The following is an 11,249-nucleotide window of genomic DNA, read 5'->3' as shown; positions in this document are numbered from 1 at the left end:
TGTTGCCCTTGTAAACACCAATATACCTAAAGACTAGATAAGAGTCTTGACTGTGCAGACATTAGAAAGTGCTTCATCCATCCTGGTTTGCTTTGTACAAGATTTTCTCTTCTTGTTTGTAAGGCTACACCAGGGAAGGCCAGAAGGATTTGTAGGGACACGAGTATATTACTTCTGTCCGTGGAAGGATGGACGTGCAAGGTGTAGCATTCTGGGGTATAAAATACTGCGCCCTCCACTCCCCAGATGCGTACCCGACACCGGGCTCACCGAGGAGACCAAGGCAGCTTTCCAGTCCCGCGCCGTGCACTCCTGTGACGGGCAGCACCAGCCCATGGCCTCGTCAAACACACTGCTCCTCCGAACACCTTAACACACTGCTCCCACAAACCCGGGACAGCTCATCAAAACTGAACCAAGCAGTAACACGTTAATCAATGTGTCAGTCCACACCTAAATGATTTAAAGACAAAAATGATCACAAAAATATGTCAGTATTTCTAAAAATGAGGCCACCTAGCCTCCTCATTTATCTCTCTCCTTTTGCTGCCTTGATTTGCTTCCCTTGCTGATGCAAACAGGTTGTGAAGTCTACAGACTAAAGACAAGAAATACATATCCAAGAAGCTATTTTACCATATTTGTTAACCCTCCCTCTTTAAAACATACTTGCATTTAGCTGTCTTAACTGTTTTAAAATACTGTTATCCAGCCAGTGTTTTGAACCTTCCCTCTTTTTTGCCTGTCAACTTGCAAGAACCCTATTTTGTTATCATTACCGTAGTAATCAAGTAAGCTCTGGATAGCCTTCAACTTATTATCATAATACTCAGAAGGAAAATTGCTTCTAGATAACACATTTTCATAGCCTGTAATACCTTAGAGTAACTAGACCTAGGTATTCACCATATTTGCAAAGCATGGCCAGTCCGAATATATCTGCCCTACGATACAAAATATTTATTCTCCATAAGAATCAACAAGTCATACAGCTTGCCTCTAAAAATAACTTTAAGGATAAGAAACAGCTCTATAAGCCCCGCTGAAAGGCATCAGCTTGTAAAACACATTTCTCTTTTGCCTGAATTTTCTATTCTGCTCTTTATTTGGCACAGTGGTCTTCCTCTTGAAAGTCTTCTTAAAAAGTAATGTTAATTTTCAGCTTCAAAATTTTTCTTGTGTTATGGCAATACAAATACCTTCTAGGGTGCCGGCAGCACTGTGTGAATATATGAAAATGTAGGTACACGCTTTTCTTTCCTAGAATCAAACGAGAAACAAATTTCCTAATCAATCTAGAAATAACTTTTAAACAAAGCTGAAATAATTCTTTTACTAACTGAAAATACTGAAAAAGTATCACTGAAAACGTATCACTAGCACATACTGTTATGAGTAAAATGCATTTTGCTAGTAGAAGTGCATACAAAATCATTATGTTTCCAGACTTAGTTGCTGGCTTTGAATACACCAGGAGGCCATATGTATTAACGTGCCTATAGCCAATTAAAAAAAAATCTCTGAAATTATACCACTTTCTTCTATTGAAATATTACAAGGTCTGAGCGTTGTTTTTCTAATTTGCAGCTCCTGCTATTACCCATCAGCACTTTGTATTTCGAAATGACACTTGCCAGATTTGTTCAGCAGCCAGACTGTAGGTTACAGTGTAAGCTCTGTCCCTGGGTGCCAGCGATGACTTTAGTGACCTAATGCAAATCTAGAGGGCTCAATCTTGTCATTACTCTTTTCTTTCCTTAGATGACAGTGTGAGTTATAAACTAGAATGCAAAAACGTTTCCCAGCTATAGCCGTGTTTCCCAAAAGGCACTGAAAGGCACTGAAAAACCAGAGTCTGTGTGTAACTACGAGGTATTGTCTGCGGATGCCAACGGGATTAAAATATACAAATGTTTTTAACTCACTAAACGTGTCTCAACTGAGCAGCATGCTTATCGAGAAAACACAATATTACTTTTGATGTTTTAGGTATGCAAAAATTCAGAGATAAGGTTAACCCTAAAACCTTACACGTTTGGGTTACAGTAGTAATTTGTTTTGTCTATGGACTGATTCTGAAAAGAAATTTGTAAAGACTTTTTAAAACTAGTTGTTAAAATTTTGCTACTGCAATCTACATTTAAATACAATTTTATTATATATGAAAAAAACAGTCTTAAAAACTTGCCTCATTCACAAATTGCAAGACGAATCATTTCTTTTTGGAAGCTTCAGTATGACTTTGTTTCTTTGAGAAAAGATCTGATGATTCAACATTCATTCAATACCTTTTTCATTTTTCTATTGCGTCATAGACTATTTCCTCTACTTTTTTTTTGTCAGCAGAATTCATGAATTTTTTGTTTTTATAAAGTACAGTAACTTCTCACACTGAAACAGTTTAAACGTAACTGCAGTGAAAAATCTGTGGCACTGCCTCTCCCGCTCACTGTACTAAATGACACTATAGGCATGTGAGCTGTCTTTCAACTCTGAACTACCCCTTCAGAGAAGATCTACTGTACTATACTAAGATCAAAAAAAAAAAAAAACACTTCTTCAGGATGTAAGGCAAATTAATACTGAAGAAATGCACAGTGCCCCCTTTTATTTATTGTCTTCTTTTGTCCTCAGCAAATCTGCATAAGCAAAAGATATTACTGCCTCATTTTCTAGTTAACTATACAATGACATATGAATGGGAGGCTGCTTAGGAAATAAGAGATAACAACAACCTGAGTGTGAGCAAAGAAGCCATTCACCCAGTGAAGAATGAGAAAAGGACAGAAAAGAGGAGAAACACCCCACCTTTCATTTTTACTTTTAAAAAAGGCTTGGAAATTATATTAATTCCTGATCTGTGAACTTTGAGTGGGCAGTGAAATACGACAAAGTCTAAAACAAACCTGGAAAAAAAAAAAGTGTGTGAGGAAATACTAAAATTTAGCTTAATCCTTCTTCTGCCTGTGACTAGCAGCAGGCCTAGCCCTGCAGGAGACCCTTCTGGCAGCCGGGGCCTGCACAGGCACTCATTACTGTCTTCAAAATCAACTTAAAAGATGCTTTTTAAGCTCCACTTAATTGCAGTGCTAGAGTGAGTACTTTAGAAAATTATTAGGAAGAAAATATAAGAGAGCATTATGGGCTTATTTGGAAACAAAAATAGGTGCCTATGCACATACTGTTCCTACTGGATACAACAGTCTGCCAGATCCTTCTGAGGAAGGGGGCAGCTTCACAGGCCGCGGGACTGCAGCACTGATGTTCATGAGAACCATGACTAACTCTTTTTGACCTATATTACTTGAATTCCCCCAAACACCTGTTTATTTTCTCTTTTAACATCTTTGTACGATGTAAGAACAAGAGATACAAAATAGACCTTCAGGCACTAAGTGTAAAAAGGTAGCCTAATCTCTAGGAAACAAAATGGGCACTTAATCATAAATCGTTTTTATAATCACATAAAATTTAAGATATTTAGTATTTAGTTTCATATAAATTAGTTTTTGACAGACCTGCTTCTGAGGTTATTGAAAACCCAAACACATGGCATTATTTTTATTCCTCCACGTCTGAAGAATATTTTCAGACTTTAAGGCTATATCCATTTCTACAATCATTAGAGACACATTATATAACTTTATTTTTTTATTTGACAAGCAGCAGTATCATGTTCGTCATTTTTTTCTTTTTTTTTTTTTTTACATTTTAATGTAGATACAATTATTAGGTTATCTGTCATATTACAATATTTAGGTTTTTTAACTTTGTCTTAAGATACATTAAAAAACATCAACTGCAAACGTGAAGGGGAGGGTGGGAAGGGGAGGAGAAAAAAAAAAAAAAAAAAAAAGCATGGTACCCAACCAAATTTTCCACATTTCAGCAATACTTCACTCATTCTTTCAGTAAAGTTTTAAGAAATGTCATAATGGCATGAGCTTGAAGTATCTATAGGCATTTTCATTGACGCTCATGACATGGCACTGGTGATGTTGTAAACAGCAGAGAAACAGGGGCTGCCAGGTGAGCAGTCGGGGCGGCGGCGGCGGCCTGGCCTCCTGCCGCGGCGCGCGCGGACGCGGGGCTCCTCACGCCACGTAGCTGTACTCGTCCGCAGAGGCCTGGCTGCGCTCGATGTACTGCTTGTCTATCAGCACCTCGATGCACTTCTTGATCATGCTGATGCTGGGATTAAACCTAGCTCGGGACTGGCTAATTACCTGCAAGACACACACATCTTTTGGGTGAAATTTTTATTTACACGTCATTTGTTTTTTATTTTGCTTGCGTATTAGCTGTATCTTTCCCACCCTCTTGCTTGCTTATTTGTCATGGTGCAAATTAAGATAAATATTCAAATTAAAATTAGTTTAGTATGAACACATTTCTTCACTTCTGTTACTATTATCAAAGCTTAAGCAAAGAGAAAGCTTTATAAAACCAAATGTGCCTTTTCAGTATTTATGTTGGCTCTTTTAACTGACTTCTGTTCCTGGGCTAGGTACATTTTACTTGTGTTTTTGTACTTTCGTTTTTCTGGAATATTAAAATTGTGAGATTCCGATTTTTCTTTAAATAACAGCAGTCAACTGGAAATTATACCTCCGAGGAATTCTTAATCCTAAATTTCATAGTAGTTTATACAATTAAAAATAGTTAAATTCAGTCGACTCACCAAAAATTACCTCTAGAGTTGAACACGATTTTCCTCTCATACATAATCTATTTTCTTATCACAGAAACTTAGAGAAGATATTTTAATAATAAAGATTATTATCAAGAGATTATTACCCTCACTGGTAACAGGCTGTTAGGCCAGCTGAGATCCCCACAACCTCAGCCCAGCTTCGAGACTGACCATAGCCACCAACACCTCACCTGCTTATTCAGGACCCACACATCACAAGCTGTAATCTTGTAAGGCAGCTTTCCTATTTTTTTTTTTCCTTCCCTCTTTTGAACAGAGATATAAATAAGAAGAATGGATAGAAATGTCTCATCTTTAGAACTGAAATCATTCTGGGAATGAGAGGATTGTCCTTTCTTCTCCCTATCCCCACTCATCTTACTAATGTTCAGGGAAAAGCCACCTCCTCCTGCAAGAGGCTGTGGCATCAGTTGCTGTGGCAGTATTATATCTAATAAAATTAACAGTTCGGCAAAGACTATATAACAACCTATACAGGCCTATCCAGGACCTTCAGTGCTTTCTAGGGGCACCTCAGCTTAAGTGAAATGCAATCAACTTTTCAGAATCAGATAGAATCAGATACAATAAAGGGAGTTCAAGAGTATTTTCACCATATTTCTAACAATATAATCCTACCTTCAGATCTCAGAAAAAAAGATTTTAATAAGGCAAGCAAATATCAGTAACTATTCATAGTAAACATTTCTGTTTAAGAGAGTCATTCTTCTCAAAAAGTCAGACCTGAAACTTTAAAGGAATACACTACTTGTAAGTATTTAAACATTTTGATAAAAGCTATAAGAATTGAGTAATTATGCCAACATAATTAGTAAGAATATCACAAATGAATATGATAGGAAATAAAAATGGTCTTGACAATAAATCAGATCTTACTGGAAGGCTGGCAGGAAAAAATCATTCCAAGTTGGACAGGCAAGAAGCTTAACTGAAGTCAAATTGGAAGTCAAAGTTCAGCAGTTTGGTGGTTATTCATTAAATAATCAAAGTCAGTCTGAGAAAACCAAGCATGTCCAGCAGATCAGGCCACTGGTGAGCTGGCCTTATTCATACACTGGGAAGCAAACCAAGCTACTGAGCTCAGTGCAGATGTCATTAGGTGAAATTTCTGCCTGCTGTGAGATTTTTTTTGTCTTTACGTTTGACTGTTAAGGATATGTATCCCATCTCCCAGCAGCTTGCTCTACAAGCTGGCAGTAGTGTATCTCCCTAACGTACATCTATAGGCCTAAGAGGAGATCTGTATCACAGACTGTAGGAAAGATACCCAGCAAATTTTGAAGAATCTAGTTCAGGACCTAATAATAATTTAGCTGAGACAGCATAGAGATTTGCACAGATTAATTCAAAATACAAAACTCAGGAGAATTTAGCCCTGATGGATTTCTGTACTGCTTCACTCATTGCCTGAGGTCCCACAATCGCTCCTGTGATGCTCAGAGCCGCCCTTGTGCCATCCTGCAGCACAGACACTAATTATTTAGAAACCAGGTCCAAATGCTCAAATCCACTGAGGGCATAATTGGTATTCAAAATTGAGAACTAAGGACTAAATGATTAAGGACATTATTTTATAAGTATTATAAATTTAGTCAAAAGCTTAGGTAAAAAATTGATGCAGGTTGATGTGATTGAGAGCCTTATTCTCTGCTCTTCATGTGTTGATGCTTAGTTTTTAAACTGACTAGATATCAAAACATCGACTTTTCCTGCAAGGTTTGAAAAAGACTATCCTACTAACGCAAGAGTATTGCAAGAACAAAATGCAATAGAGGCATCACAGATAGAGCCTCTTGAATTAAAGAAAGGAAAAAAAAATCCCAAATGAATTTTTTTAAAGCTAAGATCAAGATTTATAATCTATTCCACCACTTACACTGGCCTCAAGAAGAGCGCACACAGAAAATCTTTTTTAAAAAGTTGACAGCACGGAGAAAATAAACTATTTTCAATGATTACACAGGGCTTGCTTACCAGTCTCCAGTTCTAACTGTATTTTTTCACATGATCTATTCACAATGACCTGAATTAAGTAACAACAGCAAATAACCCCAAATTTTAAAAAATAATCAGCATCTGTGCTGCCTTAACTTTGAGATGTTCAAAATCAGATTTTTACAACTAAGCTCACTTTGACGTCATTTGTGTACAAGCAGTATTTCAACACCCAAAAGTTTCAAGATGTTTCACATGACCAGTCATACGTAAACTCTGGACTTAACAAGCTCTCTGTAGCTACGTATTTGGTTTAGGAGAAAAGGATACATTAATTGGTGGGTGTGGGAGAGAGTCACCATCAACATAGGACAGAAACTCTATAGAAGGTCTCAAAATGACTGAATGCCACTGCACCTCCATGATCAAAATGGCCCAACAGAGCAGGAATTCCCTCCCTCACCACTCTGCTCTGGGACAGAGTTATCTGGCAGGGCTCTGGAGATGCACTGGGTGAGTCAGACTCAAAGAGTCAATGTCTTGCAAGGCTGAGAAAATTAAATCTGGGAATTGGTTGGTATCTAAGGCATAAACAAAGGTTAGGATAAGGGCTTGGAATGTGGAATGCTGTAAGGCAGGCACAGTGGGGAAAGGTGGAGAAAAGAAAGTGAAACTGCACCTCCTTCCCAGTCAGTCTGTGACACTTTGCTAACCCTAAATCTAGAAAATTCAGACAACTATTCTGCTTAAAGGAAAATATGATGCATGACTATGTACTCCCAGCATCTTTAAAATGTAAGCCAAGCAGCAAAATGAAAACAAGTTTTATGAAAGGAACTCAAAACCGGGCAGGTACTTCTGTGTCAACTCCACACCTAGAATATCCAAACTCAGGTGTCCTCAGAATCACTGGTGGCTCTGGCTTAATGATTGTCATAGGACAGGGCCTTGGCAGGCACAGAACCAACCAGTAGGAGAGAGTAGGTCTTAATGTTTGATTTGCAGGATTGATAATTACAGCCAAGTGTTCTGGCCTGCAGACTAAAGTAGACTTCAATGAAATTCTCTCTACCTTCACTTAAGTATTTGTTTTGACCTGGAACCACAGTTTTGGGGTCAGATCCTTTAGGCAGCTATCCTGAAGCTTTTCACCAAACCACATTTCAGAAGAGAATTTTACCTTACCTCCTGAATAAGAGCATTATGTCTCAACACTTTACGTGCTTTCATGATACGGACTATAGCAGCTTGAAGATACATTTTTCTATCTTCATCTACAGCACTTCTGGTCTGTTCCATCTCCTGCAATATAGGAAGAAGGGCAATGCTTCAAAGATAGCAATAACATAAAAAACCCATTACTAATAGTGGGTTTTAACATATTTAATCTATGGTTTTTTATTTTACTAAAAGTCAATTACTACTAAAACCCAGGTGATATATAGTTCCAGGCTTTCCCAGATGGAGAATATCAGATTCAATTAAAAGCATGTAGGAAAACATTGAAATAGGCCAAAACTCATTTCCTGGATATTTTCATTCTGCTGAAGTCTGTCTTAACACAGTCAGAGGCAGAAATGAGTTGTGAGGTGTTCAGTTCAGACATCTTATCCCTGTTAAGCCTACAAGTGGCAAGAAGAATACTTTTATTAAACGTTTAGCAATTGTTTCAATCAAATGTTGTCCCAGCACACTGCTGTGTTTTGCAGTAGCTGTTTTTTTAAGTCAGCTGGTACAGTAAAGTAAGATAACTTGATGAAAGAGAGCTATTAAACGACAATCTAAAATCATACTGGATTTCCATCTGTGCAGTACCGGCTAATTTTAAGATTTCCCATGGCTCCCCTTTTCTTTCACAGATATGGAACTATTTACAGTATATATTTTTTTAGCATCATATATATATTGTGTTACACAGTTTTTTATTTTTATATATATATATATTTTTTTAAATTTCACCTACCCCTCTCCAAACCATCACCTGGTAAAATTAAGAGAACTAATTATGGAAGTATTGAAGTACAGAATGTAGAATCATGCTTCCAAAATTTAGTTCAGATTAAGCTCCACATTTCAATAGTGATTTCAGGTAAGGGAAATAATCTACAAGTGTTGAAACAACCAATTTGCACTAAAACATAACATAATAATAATAAAAAATAAATAATAAAAAATAAGAGAACTCGGGTTCCTTTCAAACAAAGTACACTGTGAAAAATAATTATTTTACCTTCACTCTTGATGTACAAATCTCCCTCAGTAATAAAGATTTATTCACATGCACGTCTCAAACAATATTATTAAAAGGTTCCAACAGGCACTGCCCTAAAAGGCTATTAAGTTCTAATACAAACCTTATGTGCCTACAACCTGCTTTTCTCTTTGGGGAGAAAAATGGTTTGAAACTCGCATCATCTTTTTGATTTCCAATTCTCCTAGTAATTTGGACAACATTGGCCATTTTTTTTAGCCAGATTTAAAAGAAATAAGAGATCCCAAAGAGAATAATTTCCTACAGGTTTCATGCAAGTCAGGAGATGGGTTGCAGAGACACCTCCAAAACAGCAGGCAGGTCTGACCAACACACATGTTTCCTCACTCTTGTACCAAAGCCTGGGTCTCAGGGGGTTATAAAGGGAATGGGGGTTACTGACAGAGTACAGCTGACAAGAGACACAAACCATATGAAAACAGAGAGGATTGGTTCTGCTGCTCATGGAATAACCTGCTTTTAAATACACTCACACGCACAGAGAATTCCTATTAGATAAAAAAAAAAAAAAACGCTAAATGTCAAACTCATTTGGTTCAAGAAGGACATCTCTTATTTATCTTTTTCTTTTCCTATTGATTCCCTATTCCATTTTTTCCTGCCAACGCCTTTGCATTACTACTACAAAGAAACTGCAGTGTTCCAGTTTCTAAACTTAATTGAACAATTTCTTTACAGTCATGTATATCTTGCACAGACTCTTACATCTGTTTATACCAAACTAAAACATATGCAAGTTTCCCAAAAAACATTTAAACTACCAAAGAATACTTGCCTGTGGCGTGTCCTTCTGCATTGATGTAGTAATTTTAAATTTTGTTCGTTTACTGCTGAAGTTCATATTTAATGAAAATGTAGACTCTGCTTCTATATCTTCCTGCAATAAAGATTATTATTTTTTAAAAAACAAAACAGAAATGGAACCAAAATACAAAAAACAATCAGGATTTGCCAGAATAACAAATTACTTTGAAGAATGACAGCTAAAGGACTTGCATACAGAGAATTTCTGTAGATTTGTATCTGGAAATTCTAGAGAGCCACCTGAATCATGTCCATTTTTTAAGCAACAGTGTAAATAACCTAGAAATCCAGAAATCCACTCTGAAATATACAAGTACTGTCATATTGTCACAGTCAATGCAGTCAATAATATCACAGCAAATTCAGCTTTAATATGTCAACAACTAACTTTAATTGCAAAAACATCCTCCCTTTAAACTCATTTTCTCCTTGCAGAGAAATTGGGATTTGCATTTATTTATGCAGAATCTCAATACAGAGAACCTTCTGCTTTCATAACTAGTAGCTGTCCAACTGCAGGTTTACAATTCCACATCATCTGTATATTTCTTTAGTATCTTATTTTTTCACACTTTCTGTAGCAGTCCACTTCTTTCAAGAAACGACAACTACTCACTACAGTCCAAGCCCCTTTGCATGCGACTTACAACCTGACCTGGCTGATCTTTGCAGAATCCAAGCAAGAATCTGCACAGGTATCACAACAGCATAAAGCTACTGGACTTCTTACATTGCAATGCGGCCAAACGACACAAATACTTTAGCAAACAAAGTCAGAATTTATCTAAAAATACACCAATAACACTATAATCGCACATTCTACAACAAATATCATTAGAGGCTTTTTTTTAAAATTCAGACACATACAGAAAATTTAACATCAAGGAGCTAGAAAAAATACAGATTTTCATTATAGTTTAGCACTATTGTGCTCATGCAGCTGAATAGAAATGAGCTGTTCATGAGCTAGGAAGTTATGATTCTAATGAACTAATAAAGATTTTTTTCAAAAGAGTTTTATTTTCTTAAGCCAAAGGAAATTACAAGCATATAATACATTTTGCTTTGCTTCATGGCTCAGATACAGGTAAAGAAAATATTCAAATTTATTGCTTAAGCCACTTAAGTTCATTGGCCCTTTTAATATGTTAGCTGATATACTGCGTAAAAATCAGCTTCCACACTGCTGTATGAAGTAGAAAAAAATATACAGCAGAGACGACTGAATAAAATAGCCTGGAAGTTAAAGGAAAATACAGTGGTGAACATTAAAAGGTAAAAAGATTGGAAAGCTATGACATTTACTCTTTGATTAATTTATGTTTGAAGAAACTGGGCAAATCTTTACAACAGATATAAACAAATGTAAATTCATTAAAGAATGGGCAACCTTCTATGATTATGAAAAAAATCTCACTGTTTTCTGTAATAGCTGCCAGTGTTATATTTCACCCATGGTTTAACAGACATCTTCCCAGCCACTGTTCCAACCTGAGCTCATTTCTAGATATTGGAAGCATGTCC

General features: G+C 36.7%; 1 protein-coding gene across 3 annotated transcripts in view; it reads right to left on the bottom strand.

Moving 5' to 3' along the window:
- Positions 1 to 4,089: 4,089 nt before the first annotated feature.
- CUL2 (cullin 2) overlaps positions 4,090 to 11,249 on the bottom strand; it is a 48,691-nt gene continuing 41,531 nt past the window's right edge. For 2 of the 3 annotated variants that reach the window (XM_088534022.1, XM_010215714.2), the window contains 3 exons: positions 9,697 to 9,798; positions 7,835 to 7,951; positions 4,090 to 4,226 (listed from right to left, as the gene is read on the bottom strand). In XM_088534022.1, the coding sequence (XP_088390148.1) occupies positions 4,095 to 4,226; positions 7,835 to 7,951; positions 9,697 to 9,798 (351 nt within the window). In that variant the 3' untranslated portion in view covers positions 4,090 to 4,094. Of the gene's footprint in view, positions 4,227 to 7,834; positions 7,952 to 9,607; positions 9,799 to 11,249 lie in introns of those variants that run through there. The other variant, XM_088534021.1, reaches the window with a different exon arrangement.

The sequence above is a fragment of the Tinamus guttatus genome, unplaced genomic scaffold (genome assembly GCF_059628265.1).
Source record: "Tinamus guttatus ecotype Peru unplaced genomic scaffold, ASM5962826v1 Tinamus_guttatus_pri_ptg000530l, whole genome shotgun sequence".
Classification (NCBI taxonomy): Eukaryota; Metazoa; Chordata; class Aves; order Tinamiformes; family Tinamidae; genus Tinamus; species Tinamus guttatus.
This window is presented reverse-complemented; position numbering and strand designations above follow the sequence as displayed.